Source organism: Phragmites australis, chromosome 13, assembly GCF_958298935.1.
Source record: "Phragmites australis chromosome 13, lpPhrAust1.1, whole genome shotgun sequence".
Lineage (NCBI taxonomy): Eukaryota > Viridiplantae > Streptophyta > Magnoliopsida > Poales > Poaceae > Phragmites > Phragmites australis.
In genome coordinates this window covers 26,740,238-26,759,901 of record NC_084933.1, presented here as the reverse complement: position 1 = coordinate 26,759,901, position 19,664 = coordinate 26,740,238, and the positions used below count along the sequence as shown (strand labels likewise).

General features: G+C 46.4%; 5 protein-coding genes across 5 annotated transcripts; 2 read left to right on the top strand and 3 right to left on the bottom strand.

Moving 5' to 3' along the window:
• The first annotated feature begins 289 nt into the window (after nucleotides 1–289).
• Nucleotides 290–1,939, top strand: LOC133888652 (AT-hook motif nuclear-localized protein 23-like). The gene has a single exon (XM_062328976.1). It carries the CDS (start codon nucleotides 708–710, stop codon nucleotides 1,620–1,622), a length of 915 nt encoding a protein of 304 aa, XP_062184960.1. The 5' UTR covers nucleotides 290–707; the 3' UTR covers nucleotides 1,623–1,939.
• Nucleotides 1,940–3,684: 1,745 nt separating this feature from the next.
• Nucleotides 3,685–5,279, bottom strand: LOC133888959 (heavy metal-associated isoprenylated plant protein 4-like). Its single transcript, XM_062329375.1, has 4 exons — nucleotides 5,035–5,279; nucleotides 4,732–4,898; nucleotides 4,544–4,628; nucleotides 3,685–4,424 (listed from the first exon to the last, which is right to left on the bottom strand). The coding sequence occupies exons 1-4, from the start codon at nucleotides 5,141–5,143 to the stop codon at nucleotides 3,934–3,936; spliced, it is 852 nt and encodes a 283-aa protein (XP_062185359.1). The 5' UTR covers nucleotides 5,144–5,279; the 3' UTR covers nucleotides 3,685–3,933.
• Nucleotides 5,280–6,853: 1,574 nt separating this feature from the next.
• Nucleotides 6,854–10,833, top strand: LOC133888579 (AT-hook motif nuclear-localized protein 10-like). Its single transcript, XM_062328876.1, has 6 exons — nucleotides 6,854–6,910; nucleotides 7,033–7,652; nucleotides 8,403–8,455; nucleotides 9,161–9,292; nucleotides 9,953–10,114; nucleotides 10,220–10,833. The coding sequence occupies exons 2-6, from the start codon at nucleotides 7,151–7,153 to the stop codon at nucleotides 10,514–10,516; spliced, it is 1,146 nt and encodes a 381-aa protein (XP_062184860.1). The 5' UTR covers nucleotides 6,854–6,910; nucleotides 7,033–7,150; the 3' UTR covers nucleotides 10,517–10,833.
• A 3,742-nt stretch (nucleotides 10,834–14,575) lies between these two features.
• On the bottom strand, nucleotides 14,576–16,800 carry LOC133887828 (uncharacterized). The gene is made up of 4 exons (XM_062327811.1): nucleotides 16,624–16,800; nucleotides 16,446–16,485; nucleotides 16,215–16,330; nucleotides 14,576–16,078 (listed from the first exon to the last, which is right to left on the bottom strand). Exons 1-4 carry the CDS (start codon nucleotides 16,660–16,662, stop codon nucleotides 15,089–15,091), a joined length of 1,185 nt encoding a protein of 394 aa, XP_062183795.1. The 5' UTR covers nucleotides 16,663–16,800; the 3' UTR covers nucleotides 14,576–15,088.
• Nucleotides 16,671–18,970, bottom strand: LOC133887827 (E3 ubiquitin-protein ligase PUB23-like). Its single transcript, XM_062327810.1, has 2 exons — nucleotides 16,834–18,970; nucleotides 16,671–16,751 (listed from the first exon to the last, which is right to left on the bottom strand). The coding sequence occupies exon 1, from the start codon at nucleotides 18,564–18,566 to the stop codon at nucleotides 17,331–17,333; it is 1,236 nt and encodes a 411-aa protein (XP_062183794.1). The 5' UTR covers nucleotides 18,567–18,970; the 3' UTR covers nucleotides 16,671–16,751; nucleotides 16,834–17,330.
• Between the last annotated feature and the right edge of the window lie 694 nt (nucleotides 18,971–19,664).

Below are 19,664 nucleotides of genomic sequence, written 5' to 3'. Positions count from 1 at the left end.
CATGATTAATTGGCATGATCTTGCAATGAACACGCTAAGCCATCGCTATCACATGCATCACATTTTTGCATCATAGTTTTCCTCCCGCTCCATCTCTCTTTCTCCGAGGCCTCCTCTGTCACCATCATGTAGGATACTTGCGAGACTGCCGGATGGGCCTGATGATACACTGGGACCCAACAGTCGGTGTTGTAGTCTTATCTTCCTGTCCGTAGCTGCAAAGGATACACAAGAATATGTTCTCCAACTCTCTCCCTCTCCCCCTCATTATTTTATGTGTTGCACCTCCTACCACTGGTTGGAAGAACCTTTCAAAACCTTCTCTTTCCCTTCTTCATGTGCCTCACCTTCTCCTCGTAGCTTGCCTTTCTCTCATCCTCTCCCCTCTCCTCCCCTTCATCCCCTCCCTGTTCATGTTGCCTGTTGGTGTTCTCTCCTAGACTCGATGCAAGCACTCTCTTGTTTGGTTTTTTTAATTTCTTCTCTGTTTGCTTCTTTCTGCACCAAAAGCTTTTAAAAACAAGTAGAATCATAAACAATCCCCTTCTTTTAAAATCATTGCTTCCTTTTCCAACGCTTCCTTTTAACCTAAAAACAAAACACCACTCTGTTGCAATTTGATATTTTTCTCTCTTTTTTCCCCTGCGTTTTTAGTTTTAAATTTTTTTGCTAGCAAGCTACATCAGTACATGAGCTAGCAGAGAAGCATGGCCGGCCTCGACCTCGGCACCGCCGCGACGCGCTACGTGCACCAGCTCCACCAGCTCCACCCCGACCTCCAGCTGCAGCACAACTACGCCAAACAGCCGGAGCCCTCGGACGACGACCCCAATGGCGGCGGCGGCGGCAACAGCAACAACGGCAGGCCGTACGGCGAGCACGACGGCGGGTCGTCCTCCTCGGGCCAGCCTGGTGATGGCCCGGGTGGTGGTGGGAACGGGGTGTCCCGCCGGCCCCGCGGGCGCCCACCGGGTTCGAAGAACAAGCCGAAGCCGCCGGTGATCATCACGCGGGAGAGCGCGAACACGCTGCGCGCCCACATCCTGGAGGTGGGGAGCGGCTGCGATGTGTTCGAGTGCGTTTCCACGTACGCGCGCCGGCGGCAGCGCGGCGTCTGCGTGCTGAGCGGCAGCGGTGTGGTCACCAACGTGACGCTGCGGCAGCCGTCGGCGCCCGCGGGCGCCGTCGTGACGCTGCACGGGAGGTTCGAGATCCTGTCTCTCTCGGGGTCCTTCCTCCCGCCTCCGGCTCCCCCCGGCGCCACCAGCCTCACCATCTTTCTCGCGGGGGGGCAGGGGCAGGTGGTCGGCGGGAACGTCGTGGGCGCGCTCTACGCCGCGGGCCCCGTCATCGTCATCGCCGCGTCCTTCGCCAACGTCGCCTACGAGCGCCTCCCCCTAGAGGAGGAGGAGGCCCCACCAGCGCCACCCGGACTGCAGATGCAGCCGCCCGGTGGTGCCGATGCCGCAGGAGGAATGGGCGGTGGCCCGTTCCCTCCCGACCCGTCGGCTGCTGGGCTGCCGTTCTTCAACCTGCCGTACAACAACATGGCCGGTGCCAGCTCGCAGCTCCCGCCCGGCGCCGACGGACACGGCTGGGCCGGCGCACGGCCACCGTTCTGACAAGTCCATGGGGTGTAATTCAGAGGTGAAGAGATCAGGAGATGACAAGAAGAAAGCAATGAACGGAACAAGGGACAGCTTGCAAAAGGTTAGCGCACGCACGCTTGCACGATTCAAGGATATTATCTATCTATTTCTATCTCTCTGTACAATTTCGTAGTGTTTGCTCGATCGGTCTCTGATTATGTGTTTTCCTTGTTCGTCCTTCTTTTCCTTTTTCTTATCTTGTCTCTTGAAACTTAATTTGTGGTGTAAACTTGTCTTAATTTTTAATCTGGCTTTTAATAAGTAGTCTTTAATTATTTTGTTCTCCAGCATGTATGTGTGTTAATTGATGTTTCTATGCATGGGGTGTTCTTGTTCCTCTAATTGAGAGATTCGCTTCAAATTGTAGAGAAAATGAAAGTTGGCGTATTCTAGTGGCTTAAGCTGTCAGTTCTTACTTTATCATGCATCATGTAGATGTGTTGTGCATTCTTTTGGGCAATTGTTTTTTGAGTTATACAAATGTGTTATGTTAGCAACCTGTGTGTGCAACGGCAATTGGTGCTGCGTGTGTAGTGCGCTATTTCTGGAGTTCGGCTGGGCAAACACAATCGTGTATCATCAGCTTCTTCTGGTTGTAAATTTGTTTGGGAGTTTGGGAACTGCTTCGTCACAAGTTATCACACAATTTTCTGCTCAGACGTGTGCACGCTTTGCCATTGTTTAAAGATCACAGAGCAGCTACTCAGCTAGTAATTGCCTCTCGCAAATTAAAGAAATCTCATGGGGAACCCTCATAAGTCACCACCTGGCTGTCTATTCTGTCCTTGTTCTTTCTTGTCTTTCATGGGGAACCCTCATAGATTGCAAGATGCTTGTCGAAAGAAAAAGAAACTACTAGAGCTAGAGTTTCCCTAAGTTCTTGGGACTTGGACGATGTTCAAAGATCCCTAAGGTTTCCATTGACTACATGTTATCTGCATCGCTGTTCAGAGCTTACGAGTAGTGTTTCATGGCTAGCTTAGATCCTACTCTACATCATTTATATAGAATTTGGTGGTATCTACCACCTTTGCAAGCTTCGGCTTGTTTTCAAAGAACATGTTCAAGTGTTATTGTGTAACATATAGTCACATTTTTTTTTCATATTCAATTGTTGATTGAGATTTTCATTCCTTAATTAGAAGGAATTCTTAGAATTAATTAAGTGCACCCAATTATTACAGTTCTTGTGTTGAATTTACAGTTGGTTACACTGTTTAGTGAGAAATAAACAAGCATCTAGGAACCAAAGAACATGAAGGTTTCTATGAATGTAAGCGAGATTTGTAGAGATTAATTTGATTTGAACGAAGAAAACTTAATTTAAGAGCGTGCGGCGATCATATTCGATGAGAAATGATATTTAATTAGTTCTAGTTTCAGTTTATATATGCATCTATGCTTTCTATTGCATGAACTGCACTTTATGAAACAACTTAAAAATATAGAGGACTAACCACTAATCACTTAATTCCAGAAATAAATTTAATATCCGCAAACTCCAATATCATTGTTTTGATCCTTTATTTAACTGTCCATTTAGTTGTCTGTTGGTATTGTTCATATGCTCTCTCTTTGCATATTCGTGCTTGATAATCGTTCTTGTTATCAAGTGGTTCCCCTGATGCACATATATCTATTGACAAACAGTTTCTTTTTTAATCAAATAGATTGAACTACCTGAACACATTTGTTTAGCACATGTGCATGAATTGAGTAGTAAAACGCTTAACAAAAAATAGTCACGAGTTTCCTTCGCTGTAACAACAGCTCTGTTCTTGGTTCTTGTAGTTTTGTTCAAACCAACTTATTTTTATCACCATTCTATGCCCTTGGATCAACATCCAACTACGATATGCTCCATTAATTTAGCGGTCATTAGCCCAAGCCGGAGCATGTTGATTGCATGCTTTCATCAGTTTGGTATATTTAATCGATCAAACTAGACAAAGTTAGTTCCATTATCCTATGAAATGTTGCAGTGAACTCAATGCGCAGGGGGTAATTAATTGTCAAATTGTACTGATAGGATCTGGTTCAGTATCCAAGCATTTCTCATTAAGGCGTGCTTAATTACACATTTTGTGGGTGCCAGCCAGTAAAACATTTGATCCTGAAAGCCTGAAAGATTTAGTTGGACGACCAAGTTTTGGAGCATACGACCATACATAATGCATGCAAGCTAAACGATTCTGAACTGGAGCAAATTTTAAGCTAGCCATTGGTACTGTTCTTATTGTTAAATATTGTAACATCATTCGACATGAATTCACCTGCCAATAATCTACATCACAGAGCACGCATACGGGTTCTCGTCGCTGATGAACTCATTGGGGTGTGCGCAATGCAAGAACGCTGTGTCATGGTAGCCTGTGAGCTCGGAGTGCGTGTAGCTGACACCATAATACGGGTTCCCGCAGCCGTCACCATAGTACGGGTAAGGCGAGCAGTGGCCGCCGCGGCGGTGCCACGGGTGCGAGTAGTCGACGAAGTGCGGGTGCGTGCAGGGGATGAAGTAGGGGGCGACAACCTCCGTGACCTTCTCCTTGACGGCCTCGACAACCTCCTTCACGATCTCCTTCTTCTTCCCCAACTTCTCCTTCTCTTTCTTCACCTCGACCTTCTCCTCCTTGATGATCACCTTCGTTTCGACCTTGTCGATGGAGCCGTGCTTGCGCGTCCTCTGGTAGATGTACTCGACGAGCTTCTCCTCGTTGATGACGCCCTCGACGACGCACGTGTTCTTTCCGAGGTCCGTCTTGGCCTCGTAGATACCTGTATATGACCAGCATTCGAACACATGTCAGTTACGGGAGGGCAATCAGAGCTACGTGTATAAATTAGCATATACAACTCTGGTCGGATCGAGGGAACAACTGTCAGAGAGAGATTACTCTTGTGCTCAAGCAGAATCTCTTTGACCCTGACTGCACACTCGGGGCAATGCAACGGAACCTTTACTGTTATGACCTTCAGCACCTGTATGACCAAGATCAAACATAAGAAATGACGGAGGGGTAGTAAATGGAAATCAGAAGAAGCAATTCTCATGTAGCCATCGTCAGAGATTGAGGTTAATTACCTCTTCCTTGGTCTTGATCTCGGTGATAATGTCCTTCGGTGGAGGAATCAGCTCGACCTTCTTCCGGCAGCCCTTCTCGACTTTCACCCTGAGCTTCTCGACGTCGAAGCCGAAGCCCTTCACGGTCACCTTCCCTGCCCCAGCGTCCAACTTCACCTCTTCGACCCCTGCAGATGTGCCAATATCATGTACACAGTTAGTGGCAGGATGATCATATACATGCTCCTGTTTATGCATTCACCATTTCAAGCAGAAAATGCAGCGCCAACGGCACATGCTATCACAGAAGCACGCACGCATCACCTTTGAACTCGGTGAACTGCGTCTCGATGTCGCGCGCGCACTGCCCGCAGTGGACGTGCACCTTGTACACGGCCGTCTTGACCTCCACCTTGGTGCCTGTCTCTCCCATTATCCCGATGCCGATTTGCGACGATGTGTCTTGCACACTTCACCTACACCCTTAGCTCGTGGCTATTACTAGTACGCAGTGTTGAACATTGCAATAGATGGATGCTGCGATATGGCAGGGGTTAATGGCGGGACGCTCTGCGCGCGGCGTGAGCAGGAAGCTTTCAGACGGGCCGGGGTTTGTGTTTGTTGGAGATTTGTTGAAGGTGGTTCACGGGTTCAGGCGATGGTTGAGAAAGCAGTGAGGTTCAGATCTACTTGCTAGCGGTTTTCAATTGGATCTTTGCTTAGTCAATCCAAACTCATGGTCCATCAAAAGTTGGTTCCCCAAAGTGGTCGAGTTGTTGTGATCGATCAATTGGTCAATGTGGAGGAAACTGAATAATTCGAGTGTACTTCGTGCGCCAGTTCGTATTCCCACGCGAAAGAATTGACCATTTCCAAGTCCACTCTTGGAAGGAACAGAAGGTTTGTGATTGCGGACTACACTTGAAAAGTTCACTCGCTTTCGTGCAGGCTGACTGAATCGGCAGGAAAAATGAAAGGTCAGAGGAAATGAAGACGTGAAGCCGAGAAACTGAAATAATTCTAAGAAGAGCCCAATCGATTCAAGGTAGGCCCACAAAGAGCGGGCTACTATTTCGGCCCATTCACATGCCCCGCGATCGGAGGCTTGGAGCCCAACCAACAGCCTCTGCGCATCATCGACATGACTCGTGACGCCGTCCGGCTCACGATGAGTCACGTACACCACCAAGCCGGAAGCCTCCCACGTGCGTTTGGCGAAGAAACACCGAGGCGCATCGTGCCGTGGGCGCACGGCAGGGGCCCGCGGGAGTCGGCGTTCATCACATGACGCGACCCTCGCCCCTCTCCGTGCCGCGGCAGGAGCCGAGCCGAGCCGAGCCCAGCCCCACGACGAATCACACGGGCTGACGCATCGTACCCGCCACTGTGACGCGGAGGGGATCGGTTGGGATTCGGATCGATTGCCACCTGCCCGCCCGTGGTGCGGTGGTGCTTTCTCGCGCCCGAGAGGACCCCCACCGTACTCCCGTGCACGACGTCGATGGGCCCCGGCCTTTCAATGGGTTGTGTTGTGTCGCGTCACGCACGCACGGTCGCGCGCAGGGTGTCTACGAACGACTCCAAGGCTGTACGGGCAGCACAAGGGTTGGGCGCCCGCAGTGGAAAAGGAGTAGGCCGTATGGCACACAGCTTTGTGTACATGATCTCTCGACTTCTCTTTTCTGGGATCTCTCGACTTCTCTTTTCTGCCCCTCCAACGCGTGTCTACTTGAAGCTTGTAGTAGGTCTTGATCCACTTCTTTATGTTACAAAAGTCTTGATTTTCTTAAGTGATAATCACAAGATATATTAATTTCAATATTATTTTTTCTATTCTAACCTTAATTTTAATTATTATTAATTTTATTTTATCTGCACTCTTTATTTATATGCTTTACTTTTCAAACCATATCGCTAATTTTATATAATTTTTAATTCTAAATTTAACTATTTATTAATTATATTTGATATAAATAATTTATAATAATGAGTGGTATAGATTTTTTTTAATATAGTAAATTTATGACTTGAAAACGAAAATTCTAATCATTTCCTCGCTCGCGGAGTTAGGCTAACCCAGCCCAGCGAACCCGGGGCTATTTCCGTCAAGCCGGACCGTCACATCAGACATCAGGAGGCAGTGGTTTATTACTCGATATCTCGCGTTTTCTCCTCAGTTGGATCTGATCCGACCCATCAGGTTCCCCTGTCTCTCCACTTCTCTCCCAATTTATTTTTCTGTCGCGCAGCAGGATTTTTCTTCCGCTTTCCCCACATTTCCCCTGTATTTTATTCGATTTCAGGTTCGGTTTTTGAGCGCAGGGAGGTCACGTCGAACCGCCGCAAACGGCATATGTGAACTGCCGACGAGGCGCGCAGGTGAGCGAGGCGAGGGGCGCGTCGGATTCGGGCCGGGGAGAGAGGGTTTCGCCGCCGCGAGATGGACGGCCGTGACCAGCAGCATCAGCAACAGCCTCAGGCGCCGCCGCGCGTGAGCTCCCCGCCGCAGTCCGCCGGCGTCATGATGCCGCACGCCGCGTACGGCGCCGCGGCGCCGCCCGGGATGCCTCCGGGCTCGGCGGCGAATGTTATGCACGGGATGCCGCTCGCCTTCAGCCCCATGGCGTCGCCGGGCGCCTCGTCGCCCATGAAGCCCGCGGATATGCCGGGGACCATGTACCGCCCCGATTCCGGCGCAACGGGCATGCAGCATCCCGGTGTCGGTGGCGGCGGCAGCGGTGGGGAGCTCGTGAAGAAGAAGAGGGGGAGGCCAAGGAAGTATGGCCCAGACGGGAGCATCGGCTTGGGACTGAAGCCCGCAGCCGGGACGGCGACTGAGGCGGGCGGGCAGTCCGGCGGAGGCGGGTCCAACTCCAACCCCGACGGGAAGCGCAGAGGGCGCCCCCCTGGATCCGGCAAAAAGAAACAGCTCGACGCTCTGGGTAATTTAGCCTGCACCAGCTCTCTCCGTTGCTTATATGTCTGAATTCTCAAAAGTTAGTGTTTATTTAACTCTAGCTTGGCTTGTAGCAATGGAAAATGTAGTGCAAGGCGGTGGACGTGTATTACCGTGATTGCGGGAATTAGTCTATGCAACTTTTTTTACATTTTATTTAAGGACACGGTGCCAAAAAAATGTTTTTAAAGGGTTTCCCCACATTCTGAAGGAATTAAAAATAGGACGGGATAGTGCAGGCATTTTAATAATTTGGGAAAAGTACAATCATTGTCTTAATTATTATGTACAGTATAAACAGGAAAAGTAGCATCTCTTCAAACATGAGCCTGGTCTTTGAATATTGAACTTCTCATCATAGGTTGCTTGTATTTTTTTTTTCTTTGTCTAATAAGAATCTATGTATGTGCACATACCGACCAAAGATGGATAGTTTTTCCCTTGTATCATTCTGTCATGCCTCAATTTGTGATAACCTCTAGCCTTTTACCCTTGCCTACAGATAAAGGCAGTAAAAGTTTGGTTTTACCTGGAATTTTTTCATCACCATATTGCATAGTTAGAATGTTATCTTAGGTTGTTTAGTTCCTTTCTATATGAGTTGAAATTAAAATATACGAATTTAGTGCTTGTTCAGTACAGGGGATTGGGATCCAAATCCATAGAATCGTAAAACTATCCTGGAGCAATCCTTCTGAAACACTCACTGTCTCACTTGTTTTGTGTTCCTTTTCAGGATCTTCAGGGACATCGTTTACTCCCCACATAATAACTGTGAAGCCTAACGAGGTACTTGAAACATGCTTCCCCTCTGCTGTCTTCACACTAACATTATCATGTGTATATTTCTGTGGTTTCTGTGGTCTCATTGTGACTAAGTTACATTCAGGGAATAATTCTGTACTAAGGATTGAGTAGATAAATGTTTACGAATATGCTGTTTTTTTTTTTTTGAAATGTTTTGGCCTACCCCTGTGGTTTACAAATTACAGCCACTCTCCGGGGCTTATATTCAGCTATGACCATCACCTATTATTTAATGGGAGAGCTAAGAAGATAGTTATGTGGCATTTTCCTTCTAGTACAAGCTCAAAACATTGCGCTGCTTGATCTTTCCAGCATTTTAAACTTTATTATCCATTTATCCTTTTTGTCTTGCTGTCAATTGCTGTCAGCCTTCCCATGTTCTTGTGCCATCACTGGATATTTAGTATACATCTATTCAACATATTGCTGAATCAATGAGTATAGGACATATATCACAATGCTCAGAGGATAATATTACAAATTTAGGAGAATGTTTGTTCGGTTGAATAAGAATTTGTCGATTCTACCTTGGCTTGCTTTCTAGCTGCATCAATCACATATTCCTGATTGTTTATAATTGTAGTGGCAAGCTGCTACATGGTTGGATGTTTCTTGAGCCTGATGTTTGTATTGGACCACAGACAATCTAATGAACTTTTGTGCACCGAATCATCTTTTATTTTTCAGGATGTCGCGTCAAAAATAATGGCTTTTTCACAACAAGGCCCACGTACTACATGTATAATTTCAGCAAATGGTTCTCTGTGCACGGCAACACTCCGTCAACCAGCAACTTCTGGTGGCATAGTGACATATGAGGTAAATTCAGGCTCAACTTGCTCAGAGCACCGCCAATGCTTTTGTTTTACTGCTGGGTCTTTCTGTGATGTAATAACACACAGGTTTGAAATTGAAGTTTGATTGATGTCTTTTTTTGCTTACATTTTGCCAGACAATAGTCATGACTATGTTTTTCTGTTAGTATATATTTGCTGCCATATAAAGCATTCAAATAAACATCTCTGTGTAATTGATCATTGATAGGCTTTGAACTATCTGCAATCTCTTTTCAATTGCATTGTGCTCTAGTGACAATTCTTATTAAGTAGTAAGTTAGTAATAACAGCATTGCACTGATTCACTTAACTTGCATATTTCCGTTACTTTCCTCTTGCTGTTCCCTTTACCTGCAGTCTTTGTCAACTTGGTTTCTGATGATAGAACAAAAATGGCTACTATGTAGTTTTAAGTTTCCATCTCAGCTAGGCAGGATAGTACAGGGAAATTCAAAGGACATACTGAATCTGCTCTCGCTCTCCAATCCATGCAAATTAACTAATATAATGCAACAGTTCATTGGCGCTTCCATGAGAACAGACTACAAAACCAATCCACAATATTTTATTGTTATTTTTAGAACGCTGTGACAGATTTTATTCATACAGACTATATGAATTGCTTTGTGGTGACCTGTCACAGGGACATTTCGATATACTCTCTCTGTCGGGCTCATTCCTGCTCGCAGAGGATAGTGACACTCGCAGCAGAACAGGTGGTTTGAGTGTGGCACTGGCTGGAAGTGATGGACGTATAGTTGGAGGTTGTGTTGCTGGAATGCTGATGGCAGCGACACCCGTACAGGTTCTCTATTCATCTATGGCTATTTACCGTTTGTTTCGAAGTATCACATGCCCAAATAGGAATTCCAACGCCTTCTGTTATTTTTTTACCCTTTTTGTTTTTCAGGTTGTGGTGGGCAGTTTCATTGCTGAAGGTAAAAGGACAAAGGAAGAGCAACCGAAACGTGAGCCTACATCTGTGCCACCGCACACGGCTGGATTTGGGGCAGCCTCGACTGCCAGTCCTCCGTCTGATGGAACATCAAGCGAGCACTCTGATGATCCAGGGAGCCCCATGGGACCTAACGGCAGCACATTCACCAACACGGGGCATCCCATGCATTCCTCATATGCACCAGTCGGCTGGTCGCTATCCAGGAACCAAGACCGCTACGATCCCGACCTGAAGATGATGACCGACTAATGGCTGCTGTGTTGCAGCTTCGTTGTTAGCAGTTGACATAGTTGAGTAGGGGTTCAGGCCTTCCTGCACCGGTTCCAGCGGCAGTGTCGGTCAATAAATCCGGAGTGCTAGGAGAGAAAGCCTCGTCAAGGAGTAGCTCACGAGTAATAAGTAGCACCAGTGCATGCCTTTGGCTTATTATGTAACAGTTGTTAGTTTGTATCTGTGTGGCTTCACTGTCAGGAGTTTATGCAGCCTGCCTTCTGGTTTCTATTTGTGTCACAGTGTAGTGCTACGTTTTCTTATCCATGGATTGGTATTTGAGATAATTCCCAACATGCCATCGAATCTTAGCAAAATTCTCCATCTGCCATTGAAATTTTTTTGTTCCCTAGTGTGCCACCCATTTAGTTTTTATCTTCCCTTCGTGCCACTTCCAGCTATGACCTGTTAACTGAGATGCACAAGACTGTTTTACCATCACCCCATCTTCTTCCTCACCTGTTCTTTTTTTCTTCTTCCTTGACCTAAAACAAAATGAAACGCTGGAGGAAGCCAGATCTAGACTAAGAGGCCAAGACCAGGAGGCTACCTCTCGAGCTGGGCTCTAACCTGCTCCTTCGATCTATTTCGCCATCCTATCCACCTCTCATCTCGTCACCTTCCGTATTGAGGACGATAACCTCCCTCCCTCCCTCTGTCTAAGGTTTTCTTGATCCGTCTGCGCACCGCATCGAAGGTGGCGGGCTAGGAGCACCAACATGTGCCTGCAACTCATCACTCTATGGGGAAGCAAGCGGCAAGCGTGAGGGTGATGACCGATTGAAGAAAAATTGTCCGCATCCATCTTCTGAATTTCCCACCTCCTGCTCATCATTAAAACTCAATTTTATTTGGTTTTGTGTGGTCTGAATGTCTGATTGCAATGAGCAGGGATGAGAGAAGGATCTTTTATTGATTTGGTTTGGTTCGGTTCGATTCGGTTTAATTAGTTTCCTTTGGGTTTGATTGGATCTTCCCTCCATCTAAATGGGTAATGCTTGGATTGGTTTCAGCGTGAGAGAGGGGAAAGAGAGTGGGCAAGATGACAGGTGGGCCATTGGTTCTATGAGGGTAAAAATGGTATTTTGACAAAAATGTAACATTTTTTTTGGACTTAACGCGGCTGGGCCTAACTGAACTAACGGTAATGGCATGTAAGTCGACAAAAAGTTATCCGATGACACTAAAGGGAACACAGAATTTTGGATGGTACATAAAGAAAACAGTAACATTTAATGTCAGGCAAGAAATTATCTCTGCTTACACCAGCGTGTACTAGTTAATAGTGATGCCAACATTTGTATCACATCTCGTTTTGTTTTTAGGGTTTAGACTGAAAGCAAGAGCGACTTTTGTTTCGTTTGTCTTGGCGGCTTGTAAATATAGCCGAAATTTTCTCATCCACAGTTGGAAGTGAGCTGGTTAACGTCACAAGCAATCTGAGTGAAGGAGTAGGATTGAGGACCTTGTGCTCTTTTTCGATGAGTACTGCTATGTACATCTAGTCTATACTACTAGCGTACGCCCCATTCAAGTCATAAGCTGGTCGTATAGACCAGTCGTACGTGATATCAGTAATTTGGCCTCAAACAGGCCCATTTGCCTGCACTATTAGGGCTTGTTTGCTTAAGAATTCTTGAAGCTATGGGTATACCAATGATGTTCAGTGAGTCATTTTATTTTTATTTTTAGTCTAATAGAGACTTAAATCACTTTATCTTAACTTATAAACTTAAGATCTTATATGAAGCTGAGAGCTAGTCAGAGCCCTGCCAAATAAAGACTAGAAATATAATTCTAAATTTTGTTAGTTTGAACTATCTACAGTATATAGGCAAATTGAGGCTTGGGCGTCTATACATTTAAAGAAGTATTTCGGATCATTGGGTTGTTGCCGATCAGACCTTACTAGGCAGATTGGCGCATCTACACCAAGCTCATTTTTTATTGGACTGAGCATGACAAAAGAAGACTAAAAAATCGAGTTCACTCATTTTGGGAATCTCAATATTTATTTATCAAATTATCAATATTTAATACATTCATTTAATTATGAGAAAAATAATAGAACTTTCATGCATATAATTTTAATATGTAGACGACGGTAATACGAACCTAACTAAATTTGTTTTATTTTTTTTGAGTTTTAGATATTTTTGTGTACATTTTAGATTATTTCAGCCGATTTATCAATATAACTATTATTACTTTCGCTATTTTCTGGATTTTAAAAAAAAAAATGTATATGTATACATATATGTATACTTACACGTACATATAAGTATATATGTACACATATATGTATGTGTACATATACATATACACATATGCATACATATTCATATATATGTATGTACACCTATGTGGGGCCATATAAATAGTAGCTGCGGTAATTTGATCTTTATGATTGCTCTAAATCTTGGTCAGGAGAATACAACTGGAGGCAACCTACTAGATGTATATAGGTGCAACAGACTTAACCTAGCACAACAAACGACTGGTATTGTGCACCAGGTCGGCTCACAGGACACAGGCACGTCCAAACAAGCGCCCAGGACCGGTAACCGTCAAATAATATCTTGCCACCATCTAGGATGCAAATTAGTTAACCTAAGATATCCACCGACCTTTTTTTCAATCAATTACACTATTTTTTATAAATTTTATCCATCTAAAAATAGTATTATTAGTGAAACTTTAAATTCACAAATTTGCACCTCTACCACCCTTCCCTACGCACAAAAGAGGATCCTAACTACCTTGTACAGGCGCAAATGGGATCCAGCACATGTTCATCGCTGACAACAACCACCATATGGGTGAAGAGACGTGAATAATTCTTGGGCGTTTTGATATTTGGATGGTGTGATTCTTAATTCTTGGGCTTCGTGTGTGGCGAGTACGTATATTTTCGTTTGAGTTGTCGAGTCCACTGGTACGGGAAGCTAGTTTGGTAGCGCAAACGCGGTGGCTCACAAGCAACCCTCGTCGCAGTGTATGGTGGTGGCGTAATGGAGCTGGACCGAGAGGCAGGACGCAGGCATGTAGGCTCCATGGAGCAACACAGTGGCCGGTGCCCGAGCTGGCGAGTATGTGTGTGGCATGAGCAGCGCTCCATGCGCAGAGCTAGTAGAGAGACGTCGGAGCATTCATGGGTGAATACTTTGTGACATTTTTGTTATTCTGGATAACTTTCCATGACTAGAGACATGATATAGAAGCAAAAGCCAGCTACACACATATTTATTCTTTCATGGTTATTTCCTTCCTTGGTTCGCTTCCCTTCATGAACTCTCATGTATATGCCGGTGATGTGGTAGTAATGCAATAAGTCTGGTTTAGGTGTAACAGTCATACCTGAAAAACGAACTTCATATCATACTCTATCCACAATACTTGAGTGAGGATGTGAAAAAACCGTCTCTGCATTTCCTACTTGATAAGGACATAATAGTACCACAATTTTAGAAAAATAGTATAAGGTACTTACTTCCGCATTTGGTTCTCACTGTCACCGGATTGGCTGAATCTCCTGAAAGAAAAATAGGCTTAACCATGCTTATTGTTTTCTCATCATCAGCAGTCATGCTACGACAGACACAATCCATAAGAGATTCATTACAAGCGATACGACAAGAGTTTTTTTGGAGGAATGTAATATGGGTTGTTTTTTTTTTTGCAATGGTTATACTGCATTTGTGCGTAGCCCATTCTTTCTCATGGTAACAATCTTCCTCACCCAAAGCTCGATGTGTTGTAAACATGCTAAAAACAAAAACCAAGACCAAAAGCTGAAGAATTAATTTTATAGCCATCATGTTACTAGGACCAACTATTTGGTTTCTATTATGTTGCAAAGGGTGGATATTGATCCTTGTGCATACCATCCTTGCGCTACATACTCCTATTTATACTGAGTCTGAATATAAATTAATTTTCATGAATCTTCCAAATCTAAGTCATAAAGGAAAAAATAAATGTGTAGAAGATATCTTTGAGTAACATAACAAAGTACCACATCTGAGTCATGAAACAAAATAAATGTTTAGAAATCTTTTAAGCCGATATGCATACAACATTGATAACATACACAGCACACGACTCGTTCAATTTTGGGCTGATCAATCTTACATTTGGATAAGGGGCCAATTGAAGGGCCTAAACTACCCTTTTTACAGACCCAATCATCGTCACTACGTTCGGTTTCACTCATCGGTACACGCGACTGTTTGATGGATCAACTACTTAGAGTTGGAGGCTTGGAGCAGCAGTTTCCCAGCAGCTGAAATATTCGCAAAGCATCAAAACATTCACATAATTTTACACCCGTCGTAAACTTTGTCTCAATTCAGTCCCCTGAAGATGCATTGTGCTAAGAAAAACCCGAGATGGAGTAGCACAAGATAGCTAAGAAAACAAACATAGCGGTAGCGACAGGTATAAAGGATCCATTGGGTGACATGCACTTCTACATGGTCCTGGCTGCCAAGCAACAACTCTGGGCTTCAACCTGATGATGCATACTCTCAACAAGCTAGCAATATTGAAGTGTCAATTTACTCGGCGGACCCATTGTTCCAACCGAAGCTGCTTCAGTGGAGGACCAACATAGGGATTGCCTTTGCGAGGGCATTTCCATTTTCCGCAGAGCTCAGGCGCTGGAGCTGCTGCTACTTCTGAAATTTTGGTTCTATCTGTCAAGGGTCTTCTAGTGTGCCCTTGGACTAAAACCTTCTGTTCCACAATGCTACAGTTCTCTTGCAATATTCCCTTCTCCCTTCCCATTGGGTGCTTAGGAATTTGGTTTATCTTGTATTCCTCCGTTGGCTTGTCCTTTCGCTTGACGGCAACAAAACCATCGGATGCAACTCTTTTTTCCGGATCTTTATCATTCAATGCAGGCTTGCAGCGGCCAGTTTCTTCTGCTGGAGACTTGTCTTCAGTGTCAGTTAAACTGATACTGTTATGACTAACAGGAAGTATGTTGTGGTCGATACCATCTTGGGAACTTCTTTCAGTGGCAACTAGATTTGTACCTTCAAAATTAGCAGGCAGTTTGATGCGGTCACTGCCATCTTCTGGGAAGTGTTTTCCGATATCAGCTAAACTTGTGCCATCACAATCAACTGGAAATTTACTGTACCCAACCTCCTGATCTGCCGGGGTGCTTTCTTGAGTGTCAACTGAACTAATACCATTGCAATCCACCTGCACCTTGCTGTGTTCGATTACACCTTCGTGGCTTAGTTTATCATCAGGTAATCCCATCGCATTGCAATGCAACAGAGGCTCTAGTGCATTTCTTTGCACAGGCAACACCACCTGACTTTCGGTTTCAGTAGCCTCCTGATCATTGTCAAGAAAACCCGCTCCGAACAACGCCCGCAGGATTTGCTTCCTTTTGGGGGCCGGCTTCACCGCACCACCATCAACCGGAACCAAATATTTTCCGGCAAAAAGTTCAGGCTCAGATTGGCCTCCCAAACAATTCTCACTCAAAGCAACACCAGCATCCCGAGGGACATGTTTTAATAACGAATGCTGGGGACAGGGCAGTGGATCCCAAAATAGTTAGGTGATCCAATTGGTACAAAGATATGTAGCAAAACATGTGACAAAATTATCTTTTTTTTTTCTGAGAAATCAACATATTTAGGATCTGATTAAATTTTTTTACCTCGAGTGGGTCTTGGGTCTCGCTGCCGTCCTCGCCGGCAGCATCAGCAACCAGCTCCGGAGCCCCCCGCGACTCGTACTCGTAGCTCGAAAACCAGTTATTGATGTCCGGCGGCTCTGAAGAAGGGAGAAAAAAACGAAAAAGAGCATCAGCACATGCCCAAGATCCAAACTTGACGGATCAAGAAAACGGAAAAATTCGCGAGGGGTGGAGCCGTGGAGGGGAACGCACGAGAAGGGAATGACAGGGGGTACGAGCTGCACCCGTGCACCTGCAAGAACGGCAAACGAGGGTGAGCGAGCGGCCTGGAGGAACGATTTCTACGGCGAGTAGTGTACTTGGACAGAACGGCGATGAAGCAAGGGTCGGGGATCAGATTCAGAGGAGAGGGACGCCCCATGAAGCGTACCTTGCATTGGCCGGCAGCTTCGCCGGGGTTGTCGGCCATGGCGGAGCGGAGGCGGGATTCGGTAAGGGAGACGAGAGCGCGAGCTGGTCGGGTTGGTGCGGCTTGGTGACGAAGATCTCCGCGTTTCACTAGTTGGGTTCTCGAAAAATCAGAATTCGAAGTGCCCGGGAAGGAAGAGAGTACCCGCCAAACGGGATTTTTTCGCCTTACCCGCGACACGCCAGAATAGGATGGACCGGCCTGGAAAAGTGTGAGCAATTTATGGCCTGGAAAGGATCTGTCTGGGTCCAGTTTCTGCCCACTATGGATCGCTGTACGCCTCTACTCCTTTGTTGAAGCTTTGAGCTGGGCCGTCTACCCAGCAATAAATTGGCGAATGGTTCCTCTAAAAGGGAAAGAGAAATTTTGAGCGATTTTTTATTTTTTATTTTTTAAAAAAAATCAAAAAATGTAAATACATACGTTTGTTTTAAAAAATTACAAATATAGACTCTTGTCGTCCCTCACCAGTTCCTTTTGAGCCTCAGGAAATGATGTCAATGTCATACATACAAATGTTGAACTGTATCCAGAACTACAGATCATGGATGGATCAAAACCCAAACAATTTAGTGTTTAAACTGTACACAAAATGCATGTAGTAATGTTCAAAGCATTCGGAATCTCTACACTTTTTGCAGTGCAGGATGAATATTTGATTCGGAAGATCAATTGAGAAATTTCAGGTAGTCCCTGAGGTCGGTGGGGAAGCACGGGTACTGCCTCCAGAACGCGCCGTGCACCCTCAGCATCCTCGCCGCCTTCTCCTTGGTCGACGGCGAGCTCTCCACCTGCAGCAGCGCAAGCAGCTTCGCCACGCCGCCGCTCATCATCATGTCGTCCAGCACCCTCTCCGCGGGGGCCACAGTGCACGCCACAAGACACAGCCCGCTGACGGCCAGTCTGGTGGCGAGGCCCGACACGCGCAGCATCGTCCGCGCCACGGCGGATACAGCCAGGCCGTGGTCAGCAAAGGCGAGCCGGCCCTCGGGGCACTTGCACAGGCACTTTAGGAGGAGGAGCACACGCTCGGCGACGTGGCGATCGGCGTCGGGGAGGAGCTCCACGAGCACGCAAACCGCGCCCAGCTCCACGGCCTTGGCGCGCCGCGCGCCGCGGGAGCGCGCCGTGACGTCGAGGAGCACGTCGAGGGCGCGCGAACTCAGCTTCGCGGGGGCTCCGTCGGACAGGAGCTCAAGGAGGGACTTGACCAAATATTCGACGTCGACGCCGGCGGTCCAGTCATGATCGGCGCTGGCGCTGGAGATCTTGGTGAGGATGAACATCGCGTGCAGCCTCGCCTCAGCGCTGCCGCGCTGCACCAGCGCGACCACGGGCCCCATGCACTCCGGCTTGAGCAGGAGCTCCACAGACGCGTCGTCGGAGAGCGGGAGCGTGGCGAGCACGGCGCCTGCCTCCTCGCACGTCCGGAACGCCGAGAAGTCCCCACCGGCCCCGCTCTCGGCCAGCGCCTGCGTCATGACGCGGCCGAGCACCTGAATGCCGCCGCCGGCGACGAAGTCCTCCTGCGCCGCCTCGTCTCCCGCCATGCAGGACTTGAGGTTCTTGAGCGCGGTCACCTTGAACGGCGTGTCCTCAATGCCGGCGAGCACCGACGGCAGCTTTTCCCGCTCTAGCTTGTTACACGACGGAGTGCTCGACGCCGACGACGAGGCGCAGTTCAGCCAGGAGGAGATGACGCGCTTGAGAGTGTGGTTGGGCGTGAGGTCGAAGGAAGTCAGCCGCTGCATGGTGGCCGGGCACGTCGTCTTGCCGTACCTGAAGAACCACCGCTCGATGCTGCGGCGGTCGTACGTGACGCCAGTGGACACCGTGACGGGGTCCTCCATGAGCTCCATGGAGATGGGACACAGGAACAGCTGTGGAGGCTCCTCCATGGCCATCACCTAGAATTGATCTCTACCGGTAGCAAATCCAAGCAGCTGCAAACTGGCTATCAATCAATCAAGTTTCTTGGCTTCAGGTTGCACAGAAAACAATATAGCAAGTCTGAGAGGGACGCGGGATCAGGACCCAGGGGTTTGGGTTTTTATATCTGCATCTAGGTGTAATGCATATGTCATACTAGCCCGTCAAAGAACTCAGATTCAAAAGGGGATAATGAGCAAGTGGAAACCAAACTATTGTTGGACCAGGAAATTTTCAGGACGGAGGTTAGGATAAACAATACAATAAACAATGTGCAAATGCAATGGTTATATTGCAAACTCATTCAAAGTTGTAGTAAAGTTTTGCGGCAGGAAGTAACTGACCACATACCTAGTGAGATAAAAGCTCGATGTTCTTTCTTGAATGTAGATTTTCATCTAATTTCTTTTCATATATGAAACTAAAGAACATAACTTGTAACATCAAAAGTCTACCAGACGACCCTACAAGAACAAGTAGAAAAGTACAGCTTGCAGTATTAGTATCTCAGCTCTTTGATTTTTTATGCATCTGTAAATAGCGCAACACGCTCTGGTCAGAAAGTCAGATGGCCACAAAAGTAAGAGATGCTTGCAAATTGAGTGCAAGGTTGGCAACTAAAATAACGCTGGGCCGACATGGATTGGCCTCGATCTGCAACTCAAGACTTTGTCTCTTATGTCTATGGAAAAAAGAAAGGGGTTTTGACGAAGGGATCGGGACTTGAATTACATGAATTCGATGGGCGTCGACTTGAGCAAACAAGCAATCTGATGGGCATCGACTTGAGCAGACAAGCAATTTGATGGGCCCCGGTTCAGAGTGAGGTGTATATTCGCAAGTGGATTTGGTGTATATTCAAAAGTGGATTTGCAGGCATACCCTCTGACTTTGCACAATTGCTCTGATTGTAAACTTGTAATCCAAAAAAATATGAGGATACGGCGTGATGCAAATGCGACTTGTCAGAAACAGAAGGAAGAGGAAAGGTTTGGTTTGATCTTCAAACGTCAAATGCATCTTGGAGTTGTTAAATGGAGCTGCGAGAGGAGCTGGCCGAGGGTGACGGTGGA